This window comes from Nannospalax galili, unplaced genomic scaffold (assembly GCF_000622305.1).
Source record: "Nannospalax galili isolate Female #2095 unplaced genomic scaffold, S.galili_v1.0 scaffold1115, whole genome shotgun sequence".
NCBI lineage: Eukaryota > Metazoa > Chordata > Mammalia > Rodentia > Spalacidae > Nannospalax > Nannospalax galili.
Genome location: NW_008336107.1, coordinates 430,884 through 445,240, shown reverse-complemented (window position 1 = coordinate 445,240; position 14,357 = coordinate 430,884). Strand labels below are relative to the sequence as shown.

At 42.9% G+C, this 14,357-nt stretch overlaps 1 protein-coding gene across 1 annotated transcript in view; it reads right to left on the bottom strand.

Moving 5' to 3' along the window:
* Nucleotides 1–2,533: 2,533 nt before the first annotated feature.
* Nucleotides 2,534–14,357, bottom strand: part of LOC103732376 (probable isoleucine--tRNA ligase, cytoplasmic) — a 51,448-nt gene continuing 39,624 nt past the window's right edge. The window contains exons 5-7 of the mRNA XM_008830953.2: nucleotides 13,850–13,910; nucleotides 2,728–2,849; nucleotides 2,534–2,625 (exon numbers count right to left, since the gene is read on the bottom strand). Coding sequence (XP_008829175.2) covers nucleotides 2,534–2,625; nucleotides 2,728–2,849; nucleotides 13,850–13,910 — 275 coding nt within the window. The remainder of the gene's footprint in view (nucleotides 2,626–2,727; nucleotides 2,850–13,849; nucleotides 13,911–14,357) is intronic.

Sequence of the window (14,357 nt, the reverse complement as noted above, 5' to 3'; positions counted from 1 at the left end):
ACTAGATTCACTGGATGGACAAGTAGTGGGGAATGGCTGGGGGTGCCGACACCACAGCAGAAAGTATTAGGGATGACAGAGTATAAGATCTCTAGTGGGGGGAGGGAGGCTATGGGAGGTGCCATCTGGAAAGTGGGTGTATAGTTGAATAAGATGGTTTGGGATGTTCTGTGTGATATACACATACACACAAAAAAATCAACAAATTTTTAAAAATGTATTACATTTGAGGAGGAAGCTGGAAATTTACATCATGTTAATTTTGGGGGTTCTGTGTGATACACACACACACACACACACACACACATACACACACACACAAATCAACATATTTAAAATAATGTATTATATTTGAGGAGGAAGCATGGAAATATACATCATGCTAATTAGTAAAGGTGATAAACATTACCACTGAAATCTACCCAATGACTTCATAGACATACACAGGTGGCAAGGATCTGAGTGTAACCGATTATGATTAGTAATAATCAGATACATACAGATAAGAGACGCATGCGCCAACATCTCAATGTTATTAGCAAAAACAATGAGTCTTTCTGTAAGAAACAGTATATTTTAAAATGAAATGGAGTATTTTTTTAAAGGTTAAAAACTCATTCAATTTTATGTCTTACAGGGCTTATACTGAGTTCAATATTGTATAACTGTATTCATTCAACAGTGAACCTAAAAATCTTATGACCACTTTTGAAAGAGATGTGTCTTTGCTCTGGAAACTCTTATTGAGTATGTTAAAGCTGTAATGAAATGCTTCTTCTAAAAAAAATAATTTAAAAACCCCTAGATTGGAAAAAAAACAAAAACAAACAAAAAACTAGATACAAGGCAAGCTCGTTAGCTCCCAGGTGATGTCTTTTAAAAAGAGGGTTCTCTGTCTGGATTAGAAAAACCACATTATAATTTACCATTCACAACCTTGGATTACGTACCCAAAATCTGGACAATAAGGAACACAGAAAAGAATAGTACCAACAAGAACTTGGAAAGACATGCTATCAGAATGTCTCCTCCCTTTAGTCTGTCTATGACATTTTAACCACAAAGTGAAAAGCACAGGTACTCGGCATGATGGAGCAGGAACAAAAGCACACATATAGCAACTGAGTATCAGAGAGGGAAATAATTTACTTCAGAGAAAAATAGGCTTGGAATCATAGTGCAGGAAGGGCAGGAATTAAGACCAGTGGAGCCCGCATCTTAAGCTGCCATCCAAGTAGGCTATCCTTTTTATTTATTTATTTTTAACCTCCCATTGCTATAGTTACCTACTGGTAGCAACTTTTCTTTTGTAACTTTGGGCCCTGGAGTATTGAAAATTCACATGAGCTTTCCAGGTCTAGTCATCATAATATATCAACTAGTCTAAGAAATATGTGGCTAGAAAAATTTAAGTTCCTTTTAGAAACTGACAAATATATTATACAAAACAAGAAGAAAAGGCTATCCTGGTCTACATAGTTCCAGGACAGCTGGGGCTACAGAGAGACCCTGTCTCAAAAAGATGAAAAAATTCACTTTTAGAAGTTAGCAAATATACCATATAAAAAGAGGACAAAATCCAACATAATCCCTTTAAGAATAGGTAAACATGTCATGCAAACAACGTCAAAACCCTAAATAGTCCCCCTTAAAAATGAGTAAATATTATATAAAACAACGCAAAAAATTTTTTAAGGCAAGGAATGGATTTTATTTATACAAAGAGTTACAATGTAATAGTTTCATAATAACAGGATGAGTGTTATACACATCTGCCAGAGCAGGGAGAAACCTGATTTTATTATTGTAGTGTGGAGAGTCAGAGATTTCTACTAGGCATTTCATGTGGTTTTTCTAATCTTTTAAACATATGGATGTATTTTGAAACATACATTATTAAATGTCTGATTTGGGTCTTATAAAATGAAAAATATGTTTTATGAAATAGTCACAGTACAGGGAATCAGACATGAATTCAACCTCAACTTCGCAGTTACAAAGTTGTATGATTCTAATTCTTTACCCTTCTGGAGTCTAGTTCTTGGTTGTCAATCCAGTGACCAACATGGCAAGACATTTTCAGTTCACTGTATCACAATCTGCCCTGCTCTCTGTTGTAATTCTTTTGTTGCTGAGAAAATCTGAGGACCTATATCCACTTAATTTAGTAGGTAGAAGACTGAGGTTATTGTCTCTATAGAATGATTACATATGAAAGTATTATAAAACTGAAAAGACGAGGTACACTAGAAAATGCTTTTAACAGCTGAGCCTATCTTACTGATAGAGTCATGGAGTTAGAAGGAAATTTGGGTAGCCATTTAGTACACCTGTCTGCCTAGGGCTCTGTCATATTTGAACCATGAAAAGAAATTAAGACTTTTTTTTTTTTTTTAAAGGCAGCCATATGGGGAACTGAGCTGTCTGTCCCACCACCTCCCCCTTCTAACCAGTCCTCTGCTCAGCCTGTGGTGAGGCTAAAGGACGGAAGGGGATGCTTTGGGGTTCGGAGGGCAGTTACTGGGAGTCTCTGTTACTCATCCCCAACAGAGCTTGTCTCTGCCTTGTTCTTCACGTCATATTTATCCACAGTTTGTAGCACTGATCTGCAGTACCATTTTTTTTCTAAAACAGGAAATATGCAAGGGAACCTCAAAAAAAAATCTTTTTTAAAAGGTGATTAAACAGCTTCCTTTTGTAGTTGATTCCGGTGACTGACAGTCTCACCTGTCACCAAATCACTAGAGATGCACTTGAACTCATTTTCTTCTGCAGGAGGTGAAAAACAATTGGTATGATAGCTCCTGATGGACACAAAGCCACTATGAAGAGGTTCTTCAGTTCTCATGCTAAAGACACAGTCACGAACCTTTATAATTCCTTTCTATTCTGAACATTTATGGGGCGTTTTGCTACTCTTTTTTGCACATATGTTTTATCTACACAGGTCCCCAAACAAGAACATATACATTTAAATGATAATAATAATAATAGTAATAAATGAATATTTAGACTTATTTATATGACACATGTACTAATTCTGGGTGACTCTGTCTTGGAAATATTGTATTAGACATTAATTTTTTTCTTTGATTTTTTATTTATTTATTTATTTATTTATGTCTTTTTGAGACAGGGTCTCCCTGTAGCTCCAGCTGTCCTAGAACTCACTATGTAGACCAGGCTGGCCTCGAACTCACAGAGATCCACCTGCTTCTGCCTCCCAAGTGCTGGGACTAAAGGCGTGCGCCACCACGCCCGGCTTATTTATTTTTATGGGGCTTTTGGCCCACTCTAACATTCCCCCTCTGAAGAGATATCCTTAAATCTTTTAAGGATTAGATTCAAAGCTCCCAAATACTATCGAAATTTTTTGCCCTTGGAACAGAGTATGTTGCTAAGAGGCCCAAGGACATTGTTTTAGCTAAGAAACTGGCTACTTTTCTTTGGGGCCTTTTTACCCTAAATGCCTAGCTAATTCCTACCTCCTATTCTTATCACACCATCCTCTGAGGAGGTTACCCAAATTGCCAATAGGGAATCGGGACGCAGACCACTCTGGCTTCTTCCATGCTGAACAGGGACGCAGGGTGAGGCAACTGGAGTACCCCTTCAGTGGGTCTATCTAAAAGTCTCCCAAATTGCATAACTCTTATCTCTAAGGAGAAAAGAAAGTCCTTGAATCGTTGACTAGGAGATGTGAAGAAGTAAAGGCAAGAGTAACTAGCATTATAAGTTCTAGACAGGGCACTAGAAAAAAGTCAGAACAGAGCAATTTTCAAATGTTCATGAGAGTCCATTGGAGTTTCTTGACAAGGGTTTCCAAAAGCACCCCTCTATTGGGTTCTTCCTTATTTTTCTTTTGTCTAGGCTGAACTAGTTGGCTGGGAAGAGTGGCTGGATACTCAGGTGAGGGTGCAGTGACCCTGCTTGGCATTCCTTTAATGAATGAGCACAACCGTCAACAAGCCCAATTGTGACTATGTTTAGCGATCAGGCTCAATCGAAGTCATGATGAGTTTATCCTCCCTAGGAAAAATCACTGAGGCCAACCTTGACTGAAGATCTGCCCCAGGATAGGATAATCAAAGACCCAGACCAGAGCATTACCCACAGATATGTAGGCCCCAATAGGAAAGCAACGGTAGGAATTCATGGTCTCACACCAAGGAAGGGGGGTCCATGTCTCTCACCACCCATTACAACTGTGTATGCAAAGCAATGTCCTCTGCATCTCCTCATTCCTAGATATAAGCTGTTGATGGGACAGAAACCCATGCAGGCAGCAGAAGAAATGGAGGGGGGGTTGCTGTGTCCAGCACATATGTTGGCTGTTGCTATGAAAGCACAAGTCCCACCCTAGCATGGCATGACTCCCAATGTTCAAGGGAGCTACATGTCTGTGGCCAGGTCCAGAAGCACTGCCTGTTTTTGTCTTTTAAACACAGGGTCTCTCTGTAGTAGCCCTAGCTGTCCTAGAACTCACTGTGTAGACCATGCTGGTCTCCATCTCAGAGATCCACCTGCCTCTGCCTCCCAAGTGCTGAGATTAAAGGCATATGCCACCACACAAGGCTTCTTTAGGTGTTTATATCATCTTATTGCAATAAAAAGTTTATCCATTTCTTTCAGATTTTCCAATTCACTGGAGTATAATGTTTCAAAGCATACATTGGTGATCTTCTGAATTTTAGTGGGAACAGTTAAAGCATCACTGTAGCCCAGAAACCACTCATTCCTTCCAAAAAGCAAGAGTGACAGGGAGTGCAAGGTCACCCTGGGAAGAATGGTGGAGCCTAGCTGCCAGCAGAGCTAGCAGGGGAGAGATTTTGTGTGTGTGTATGTGTGTGTGTGTGTGTGTGTGTGAGTGAGAGAGAGAGAGAGAGAGAGAGAGAGAGAGAGAGAGAGAGAGCGTGCCAAGGGTGCAGCGGGTCTGGAGCTGGGACCAGGGAGTGTGTTGCCATGGGGGCGAATGGCAGAGGCATCCTGCGGGGCATGGAAGGGAGATGGGGCATTTACAGACCATGAAGTGAGACCTCTGGAGCAGGCAAAAGTTGACGGGAATTGTGGATGGGGCTGGAATGATACTGTGTCTTTGTAAGTCGCTCCCTCCCTATCATATAAACCATGTGAAAACCAAACCCAAAATGCCTTATGTTAGTTTGTGAGCACTGGGGCCTGTGAGCCTCCCAAGAAGGAAAAAGGGGGAAAAAATTTAGGGTGGCAATCACCCTCTTTTATCAGTAATTTTGGTTTGTGACTTATCCCTCTCGGTAAATTTGGGATGTACCCCACACTTATAATGACAGAAATGAGAAAGGAACTCATGGCCTGCATGTATGATGACACCATTAAAAAAAAACTATACAATTTTAAAGACTCTGGGCTAGGGTGCATTTGCAGAAGTGAAACTGGGCAAAGTGAAACTCTGTACAGACACAAGAGTGGCCATTGAAATCCTTTAGGAGAACCAAAAGAAGGCCTCCGACATCGTCAGTGAAGTCAAACTCCTGAAATCGTTCGAGCACCCTAACATCGTAAAACTGTTTCATGTGATTGACAGACCAACAAAGATGTAACAGAGTACATGGCAAGAGGGAACCTGGTGGACAACATAAAAGCTATGGTTGTATCACGGAGGAGGAGGTGTGCCCCATGTTCCAACAGCTGGCATTCAATTACCTTCATCAGAAAAATACTGCCCACAGAGACATAAAATTAGACAACATCTTCATTGATACAAAAGAAAATGTCAAACTGTGTGATTCTGGCCAGCCCGTGGAAGTCACCAGTAAGCAGAGGCTGGTAAAAACCTGTGGAAAACCCTTCCACTAGGCGTTGGCACAGGCCTGGCACCCCAGCAGAGGCAGGTGGTGAGAATGAGGGTAGCCTGGTCAAAAAGCAGAGTCCAGGCCAGCTGGGGCTGCAAGGGAGACCCTGCCTCAAAACCAAACCCAACCTCCAAACCAACCTCCTCAATACATACAATAGATACATATACAAATATGTATACATATAAAAAATATCCTTTCTTTGGATAATGGCTCACTGTACACACACACACACACACACACACACACACACACACACACACAATCATCTGAAGACCTGTGGATAAAAACATCTACCTTAGGGATTGGTGAGATGGCATAGTAGATAAAGCAGTTACTGTGCAACTGAGGACCAAAGCTGGGATCCCTACATCCACATAAAAGACATGTGGCCATGGCAGTCCTCCTATAATCCCAGGGCTTAAGAAGCAGACAGGAGATTTCTGGGGCAAACTGGAGATTAGACAAATTGGCAAGTGTTCTGGATAGCTTTAGTGTCAACTTGACACACCTGGGTTGAGGGAGCCTTAATTGGGGAATTGCCTTCATTGGACTGGCCTGTGGCCATGTCCATGGGGCATCTTCTTGACTGTTGAGTGATGTGGGAGGGCCCAACGCACTGTGGGTGGTGCCACCCCTGGGCAGGTAGGCCTGTGTTGCATAAGAAAGCAGGCTGAGCAGGGGCCAGGAGAGCAAGCCAATAAGCAGCATTCTTCCATGGCCTTTGCTCCAGCTCCTGCCTCCAGGTTCCTGCCCTGAGTTCCTACCTTGGGCTCCCTGATGAACTGTGTGACCTGGGAGATATAAGCTAAATAAACCCTTTCCTCCCCAAATAGGTATTGGTCAGAGTATTTTGTCACAGTAATGAAGGAACAAACTAGGCCAGAAATTGGTACCAGAGAATGGGATATTGCTGTGACAGACCTGACCTTGGTATTTTAAGGCTTGTGGAAGCATTTGGAACTTTGGGCTGGAAGAGCCATTGAGTGGTTAGAGTTTGCTGCTGTACAGCTTGAACAGTTAAGCTAAAAGAGTTGTGAACAATGAAGGCCTGGCTTGTGATGTTTCAAAGGGAAGCAAAGACTATCAGGGCTGTATGTGTGATGTTTTGAAGTGGGAATTTGTGGGTTCTGGTCGGCTGGGGCTGAAGAAATCAGCTGTGATTAAGAAGAGACCAGAACCTGAAGTAAAACCTTTGCTTTATGGAACAATTGATGCTGGTTAGCTGGGGCTGAAAAATCAGCTGTAAGTAACAAGAGACCAGCATCACTGTGGTGAAATCTTCTGGGAGGTATTTCCTCAGGGTCAGCACACAGAGGGGACCTGAAACTCCATCTTAATCTGGAAGCAGGACTTGGTATTGTGTAAGAGTCTACTGCATGGTTCTGGTGTTGAAAGCGTGAAGGGGTCACAGAGAGCAGCTGAGACTTGGCACTCTGAGAGGCCAGGAAAGGCCATAGGTGAAAGTGCAGCTTCAGTTGCAGTGAAGACCCCAGGATTGAAGGGGTCATGGAGAGAAACTGAGGCTTTGCACCCTGACAGGCAAGAAGAGGCCATTGGTGAAGGTATAGCCTCAGTTTCAGTGGAGACCCCAGTTTTTAGGAAACGCCAGGACCGTGGGACTTGACTTAGGTGTGCCCAATTCTTCCCTTTGAAATAAGACAGTAGTTGTTTTGGATTTTACAGAAGCCCACCCACAGTTAAGAGACTTTTAAAAGAGACTATGGACTTTTAAGTGTTTGGGTTTTTTAAGGACTGTGGGGTTTTTAAGGTTGCATTGTCTTATGTTGTGATAGTAATGTTAACATATCTTGGGGACAAGAATTGGAAAGGTTATGGTTTAACAGTGATGTGTTTATGTGTCAAGTTGACAAGGGGTCAATTGTGCTGGATAGCGTTAGTGTCAACTTGACACACCTGGGTTTAGGGAGCCTTAATTGGGGAATTTCCTTCATTGGACTGGCCTGTGGCCATGTCCATGGGGCACCTTCTTGATTGTTGAGTGATATGGGAGGGCCCAGCCCACTGTGAGTGGTGCCACCCCTGGGAAGGTGGGTCTGTGTTGCAAAAGAAAGCAGGCTGAGCAGGGGCCAGGGGAACAAGCCAGTAAGCAGTGTTCCTCCATGGCCTGTGCTCTAGCTCCTGCCTCCAGGTTCCTGCCTTGGGCTCCCTGATGAACTGTGACCTGGGAGATGTAAGACAAATAAACCCTTTCCTCCCCAAGTTGATATTGGTCAGAGTATTTTGTCACAGCAATGAAGGAACAAACTAGGACAGAAGGTTCAGGTTCATCAAGAGACCCTGCCTCGGGCAATAAGATGGAAAATAACCGAGGAAGACACCTGACATCAACCTCTGGCCTCCGCAGGTAGGTGCACCTGCTCACAAATGCACTCACTTATTTATAAAGATAGATACACACGTGCAAAAGAAATCTCCATTTTGGCTATATAACTGGTTTTTCCTTTAATATTTTAATTAATTAATTATTTATTTATTTAGGTCTTTTTGAGACAGGGTCTCCCTGTAGCCCCAGCTGTCCTGGAACTTACTATGTACACCAGGCTGGCTTCAAACTCAGAGATCCACCTGCCTCTGCCTCCCCAGTGCTGTATTATTTATTTTTACGTGTATGAGTGTATTGCCTGCATGTATGTGAGTGCACCCGTGTTATGCAATGCCGCGGAGGTCAGAAGAGGGCTTCGGATTCTCCGGGAACTGGAGTTAAGGACGGTTTGTAGCCGCCATGTGTGTGCTGGAAATCCAACCTGCGTCTTCTGCAGGAGCAGTTAGTGCTCTAAACCACTGAGCCATCTCTCCAGCCCCATAACTGGTTTTTTTCATTAGTCAGCCCTTGCCCCATGATGAGATTAGCATACAGTCTCAGAAAACACATTCCCTTCTTAGCATGTGTGAGGCTTCAGGTTAAATTTGCAGCAAGCGCACAGCATGCCCACATGCATTCATATATACACAAAACCAAAATATATTCCCTAAGTTCTTTAATTCCTGGCTTCCTGATATATTCAGCCCACTCATATCTTTTAAAGACAGGTCTCCTGGGGCTGGAGAGATGGCTCAGCGATTGGGAGCACTGGCTGTTCTTGCTGAAGACCCGGGTTCTAATCCAGCACCGACATGGCTAACAACTGTCCATAACTTCAGTTCCAGGGGATCCAACAACCTCTTTTGTCCTCCACAGGCACGGCATGACATGGGTGCACTTACATGCAGGCAATACACACATACACATAAAAATAATAAAATATTTTTTAAAAAAGGTCTCCCTATGATCTGGAACTCACTATCTAGTCCAGGTTGGCCTTGAACTCAGAGATCTACTTGCCTCTGCCTCTGCCTTGGGATTAAAGGTGTGCACCACCATGCCTGGCAGCTCATATATTTTGTATTTCCTTTTCCTTTCAGCTGGGTTCAAGTTATTCAGTCATAAAAGGTAAATCTCAAAAGGACGAAGTTTGAGTTTTATATGAATTCACTCACTGTAAGACTTAAGTGTTTATTTCCTCTACAAAAATAATTCTGTTAAAAGTACTTTCACAAATAACATTGACAGTCAGGTCCTAAAATCCTCCTTGTATTTCTATGACATACAAGACAGAATGCAAATGGGCAGATTTTTGGAAATGAGGAGCCAATAGCATGCTTCTTTTAGACAGTATTTGAATTCAGACTTTGTGATGATTTGAATGAGAATGTCCCCCATTGATTCCAATCATTTAGACATTTTGTCCTGGGTTATAAGGTCTTAGAGAGTTCTTAAGCTTTGTGGGACCTTAAGCTGCTCTCTCTTGCTTCCTGTGCCTATTTGAAGGTGTGACAGCTTAGCTTCTGTTCCTCCAGCCACCTCTGCTGCCATGCCTCCCTGCCATGATGGCCTCTTTCCCCTTTGGAACCACAAGCTCAAATAAACTATTCCTTTTATAAGTTCTCTTGGTCATGGTTTTTCTATCACAACAAGAGAAAAGTAACTAATACAGAAATTGGTACCAGATAGTGGGGCATTGCTGTGACAGACCTGACCTTCGTGTTTTCAGGAGATTGTGGAAGCGTTTGAAACGTTGGTCTAGAAAAGCCATGCTTTTCACTTGCTGTGGAGCTTGGAACAGCTATGCTGGAAGTTGTAGACAATGGAAGCCTGGCTTGTAAAGTTTTAAAGGGAAGTAAAGACTATCAGGGCTGTTTGTGAAATATTTTGAGTTGAGAATCTGTGGTTTCTGGTCAGCTGGTGCTGAAGAATCAGCTGTGATAAAAAGAGACCAGAACCACTGAAGTGAAACCTTTACTTTACTGGGACAATTGATGCTGTTTAGCTAGGGCTGAAAAATCAGCTGTAAGTAATAAGAGACCAGTATCACTGTGGCAAAAATCTTCTGGGAAGTATTTCTTCAGGGTCAGTACAGAAACTATGGTCCAGAGGGGGCCTGAGCCTCCATCTTAAGCTGGAAGCAGGACTTGGTAATGTGTAAGAGTCTCCTTCATGGTTTTGGTATTGAAAGTGTGAAGGGGTCACAGAGAGCAGCTGAGGCTTGGCACCCTCAGAGGCCAGGAAAGGCCATTTGGGAAAGTGCAGCCTCCATTGCAGTGAAGACCCCAGGATTGAAGGGGTCATGGAGAGAATCTGAGGCTTTGCCTCCTAAGAGGCCAGAAGAGGCTATTGGTGAAGATGCAGCCTCAGTTTCAGTAGAGATCCTAGCTTTTTGGAGATGCCAAGACCATGGGATGACCACCAAGGGTGGCAGCAGGTGTGGAATGGAGCTGGCCTGGGTCTTCGAGACAAGCTGTTTGTGGTACGGATGGCAGAGTCAGAGCTAAGTGGAGCTGCCGAAACCCTTTGAGGCCCAGAAGACTGTGAATGAATCCCAGATGTCTGGCCTTTGAGCTACCTTGCTGAACTTAGGTTTTGCTTAGATGTGCCCGATTCTTCCCTTTTGAAGTAAGACAGTACTTGTTTGGTATTTTACAGCAGTCCATGGTTAAAGAGACTTAAAAAATCCAAACACTAAATCTCCTTTTAAAAGTACTGTGGGACTTTTAAGGTCTTATGTTTTGATACTGTTAACATCGAATCTTGGGGACAAGAAGAAATGGAAAGGTTGTGGTTTAATAGTGATGTGTTTGTGTGTCAACTTGGTAAGGGGTTAATTGTGCTGGATAGCTTTAGTTGTCAACTTGATATACCTTGGTAGAGGGAGCCTCAAATAGTGAATTGCCTCCATTGGACTGGCCTGTGGCCATCTCTGTGGGGCATCTTCTTGATTACTGATTGATGTGGGGGGGCCCAACGCACTGTAGGTGGTGCTACCCATGGGCAGTGGGCCTATGTTATATAAGAAAGCAAGTAAAGCAGGGGCCAGGGGATCAAGCCAGTAAACAGCGCTCCTCCATGGCCTGTGCTTCAGCTCCTGCCTCCAGGTTCCTACCCCAAGTTCCTACCTTAGGCTCCCTCTGTGATGAACTGTGACCTAGGAGATGTAAGCTGAATATTTCCTCTCCAAGTTGGTATTGTCAGAGCGTTTTGTCACAGCAATGGAGAAGCAAACTAGAACAGACTTCAAGGGTAACTGAACTCAGCAGAGCCAATGACTGAAAGGAAGAGGATATGTAAGTGCACCTTGTGCATGCAATGCCTGCTGAGGCCATAAAAGGGTATCAGATTCCTTGGAACAAGAGTTATGGATGGTTGCTAGCTGCCATGTGGGTGCTGGGAACCAAATCTAGGTTCTCTGCAAGAGCAGCCAGTGCTCAGCCTCTGAGCCATCTCTCCAACTGTGCAAAGGATATTTAATAGCAGGTTACTACAAAGGCAGAGAGATGAGAAAGCAAAGGGCCTGTGTGGGGATGTGACTAGGAAGCTGGTCAGTGGCATTAAGTGGGGAAGAGGGGAAATGCTCCTCCAGGCAAATGGCTGAAGGTTTCTGAGGTGGAACAGGAAGAGGGGAGAGTACATAGAAATGCGATGCTGAAACACAGAAGGAGGAAGGCCCTTATAGGAGTCAAACTATGGAGAAAACTTCAGGGTGAAAATAAAAATGAAGCTAGATAAACAGATACACCATGGACAGGAGAAGTGACAAAGGTCGCTGCCAGCATCAACTGATCCCTCTCAACAGTGACTAGGGATGGTAGAGGGTCAGCAGATGCTTTATCCTGACTTGTGATATAAATGGTGCCTAGCGGATTACAAATGCGTGGTGAAAAGGCAAGCCTGAGGTTGCTCATTACCTTATTACAAGGCCTTTAGATAAGAACCAAGGAGCAACTTCTGCTTGACCTTGTGTTTCCCAGATGGTAGTGGGGGACTGGAGGGAGGGAAACACACAACTATAGATTTTGATTGTCCATTGTCAGAAAATGAAAGTCACATAAAACAGCTTTATGCCTTTTAAGAAAAGGCACAAAATGTATGAGTTGTTGTGGTACTCGGAATTAAAACACCCACCTCAACACCGACCTTGAAGGAATTCTGTTCATTTTCTGTTTTGCTTTTTAAGTCTTTTTGAAACAGTGCCTTGCTATTCAGTCTAGATTAGCAGGGAATTCAGTATTTGGCCTTAGGACTGGCCTTGAACCAGCAATCTACCTCTCTCAGACTTTCACAAGCTAGGATCTCAGCATGGGTTACCATGCCCAGCTTTGCATTTATTTTTTCATATGCTTTATTCTGAGCACTATGTGAAATCCATAAGACAATCTCAAAAATTCACCTGAGTAGACTATAAAGAATTGTAATGGCCCCAAATGGAGTCCCCCAAATTGTAATAGCCAAAGTAACTTCATCTTGTATAAAGCAGCCACTTTAAATTTCAAAAGCTAGAAAAAGAGCCAGCTTAAAAACCTTTGGTTAAACACCTGAACTTAGCTGCTTCCCCTTAGAAGAGTGCTTTCTTTGGAGTAGCTGACCTTGGTCGCCTCCCAGACATCGCAGCTGCACTCAATCAGAAAGTGCCTTACTGTCAAGATCTCTATATATTTGTTAAGGGAAGGACTAACACAAGCTTGTTCTGGCTTCTGTAGTTTGCTTATTTGCTAACTTGGGCATCCTGACCATACTCCGGACCACCTGGTATTACTCATGGGTAATACCATGAGTAATGATGAAATTCCTACGGTATTTGTGGTTTTTGCCTTTATAAGCTCGTTTTACCCTTCCCTCGGGGCCATGGGTCCTGAATCCTTGACTAAAGGACCATGAACGGCTATAGCCCTAATAAATTTGACCAATTAAAATTTGAATTGAATTGAGGAGGTGGAGAGATGACTCAGCAGTTAAGAACACTGGCTGTTCTTGCAGAAGACCGGGGTTCAAATCTCAGCACCCACATGGCAGCTAACAATTGTCTGTAACTCCAGTTCCAAGAGATCTAACAACCTCTTCTGTCCTCCTCGGGCATTGCACGACATGGGTGCACTTAACTTACATTCAGGCAGTACATGCATACACATAAAAAAAAAATAAATAAATAAAATATAAAATGTGAATTGAGTCTGGTCTTTTTCCCAGTGGTTTCAAACTCCATAACAGGATAAAAGGCTTACATGTTGGGGGCGGGAGAGATGGATCAGCGGTTAAGAGCACTGACTGCTCTTGCAGAGGAGCCGGGTTCGATTCCCAGCACCCACATGGCGGCTGTGAACCATCCTTAACTCCAGTTCCAGGGGAATCCGAAGCCCTCTTCTGACCTCCGCGGCATTGCATGACACGGGTGCATTCACATACTCACATGCAGGCAATACATTCATACACATAAAATAAAAATAGATAAAATTTATTTTAAAAAAGGCTTACATGTAAACCCAATCAAATGTAATGGGATTCCCTTATAATGTAAGAAATTTAAGTCTCTATATAATTTTAACTAATTTAAAGATAAGGCAGAAGAATTTAATTTTGTTAATAGTAAAAGTAGTTTAGAATCAGACAGTCACACGTAAATTCCACTCATTTCACTCCCATTGTCAAAAAAAGATAGTAACTGTGTAACATTTCCCAAGCTTACCTTAATGAAGTAGTTGAATAAAAGCTTGTATTTCTTGCTTTTGAGAGAGGCACCAGGAAACCTTGAAAAATAAGATAAACTCATAATTAGATTAAAATCAAAAGTACAAAGCTGGGGAGATGGTTCAGTCAGAAAATGCTTCCTGCTTAAGCAGGCAGACCTGAGTTTGGAACCCATGTAAAAAGCCAGGCATGGTCATATGCGCCTATAATCCCAGAGCTGGGGAGAAAGGATCCCTGGGCTTGTTGACCAGGTAGCCTAGCCCAGTTGGTCAGCTCCAGGTTCAGTGAGAGACCTTATCTCAAGAATAAGGAAAGCAGCGATTGAGGAAGACACTTGAGGTTGACCTCTGGTCTTTACAGGCACACACATACGCACACACACACACACACACACACACACAAAATTAACAAATGATAAAAAAGCAAAGTAATGCCACTGTGGCCAGAATAAATCACCATCCCCTGAGGTTTGCAGTTGGTCACAAATGTACAAATGTGGATTTCAA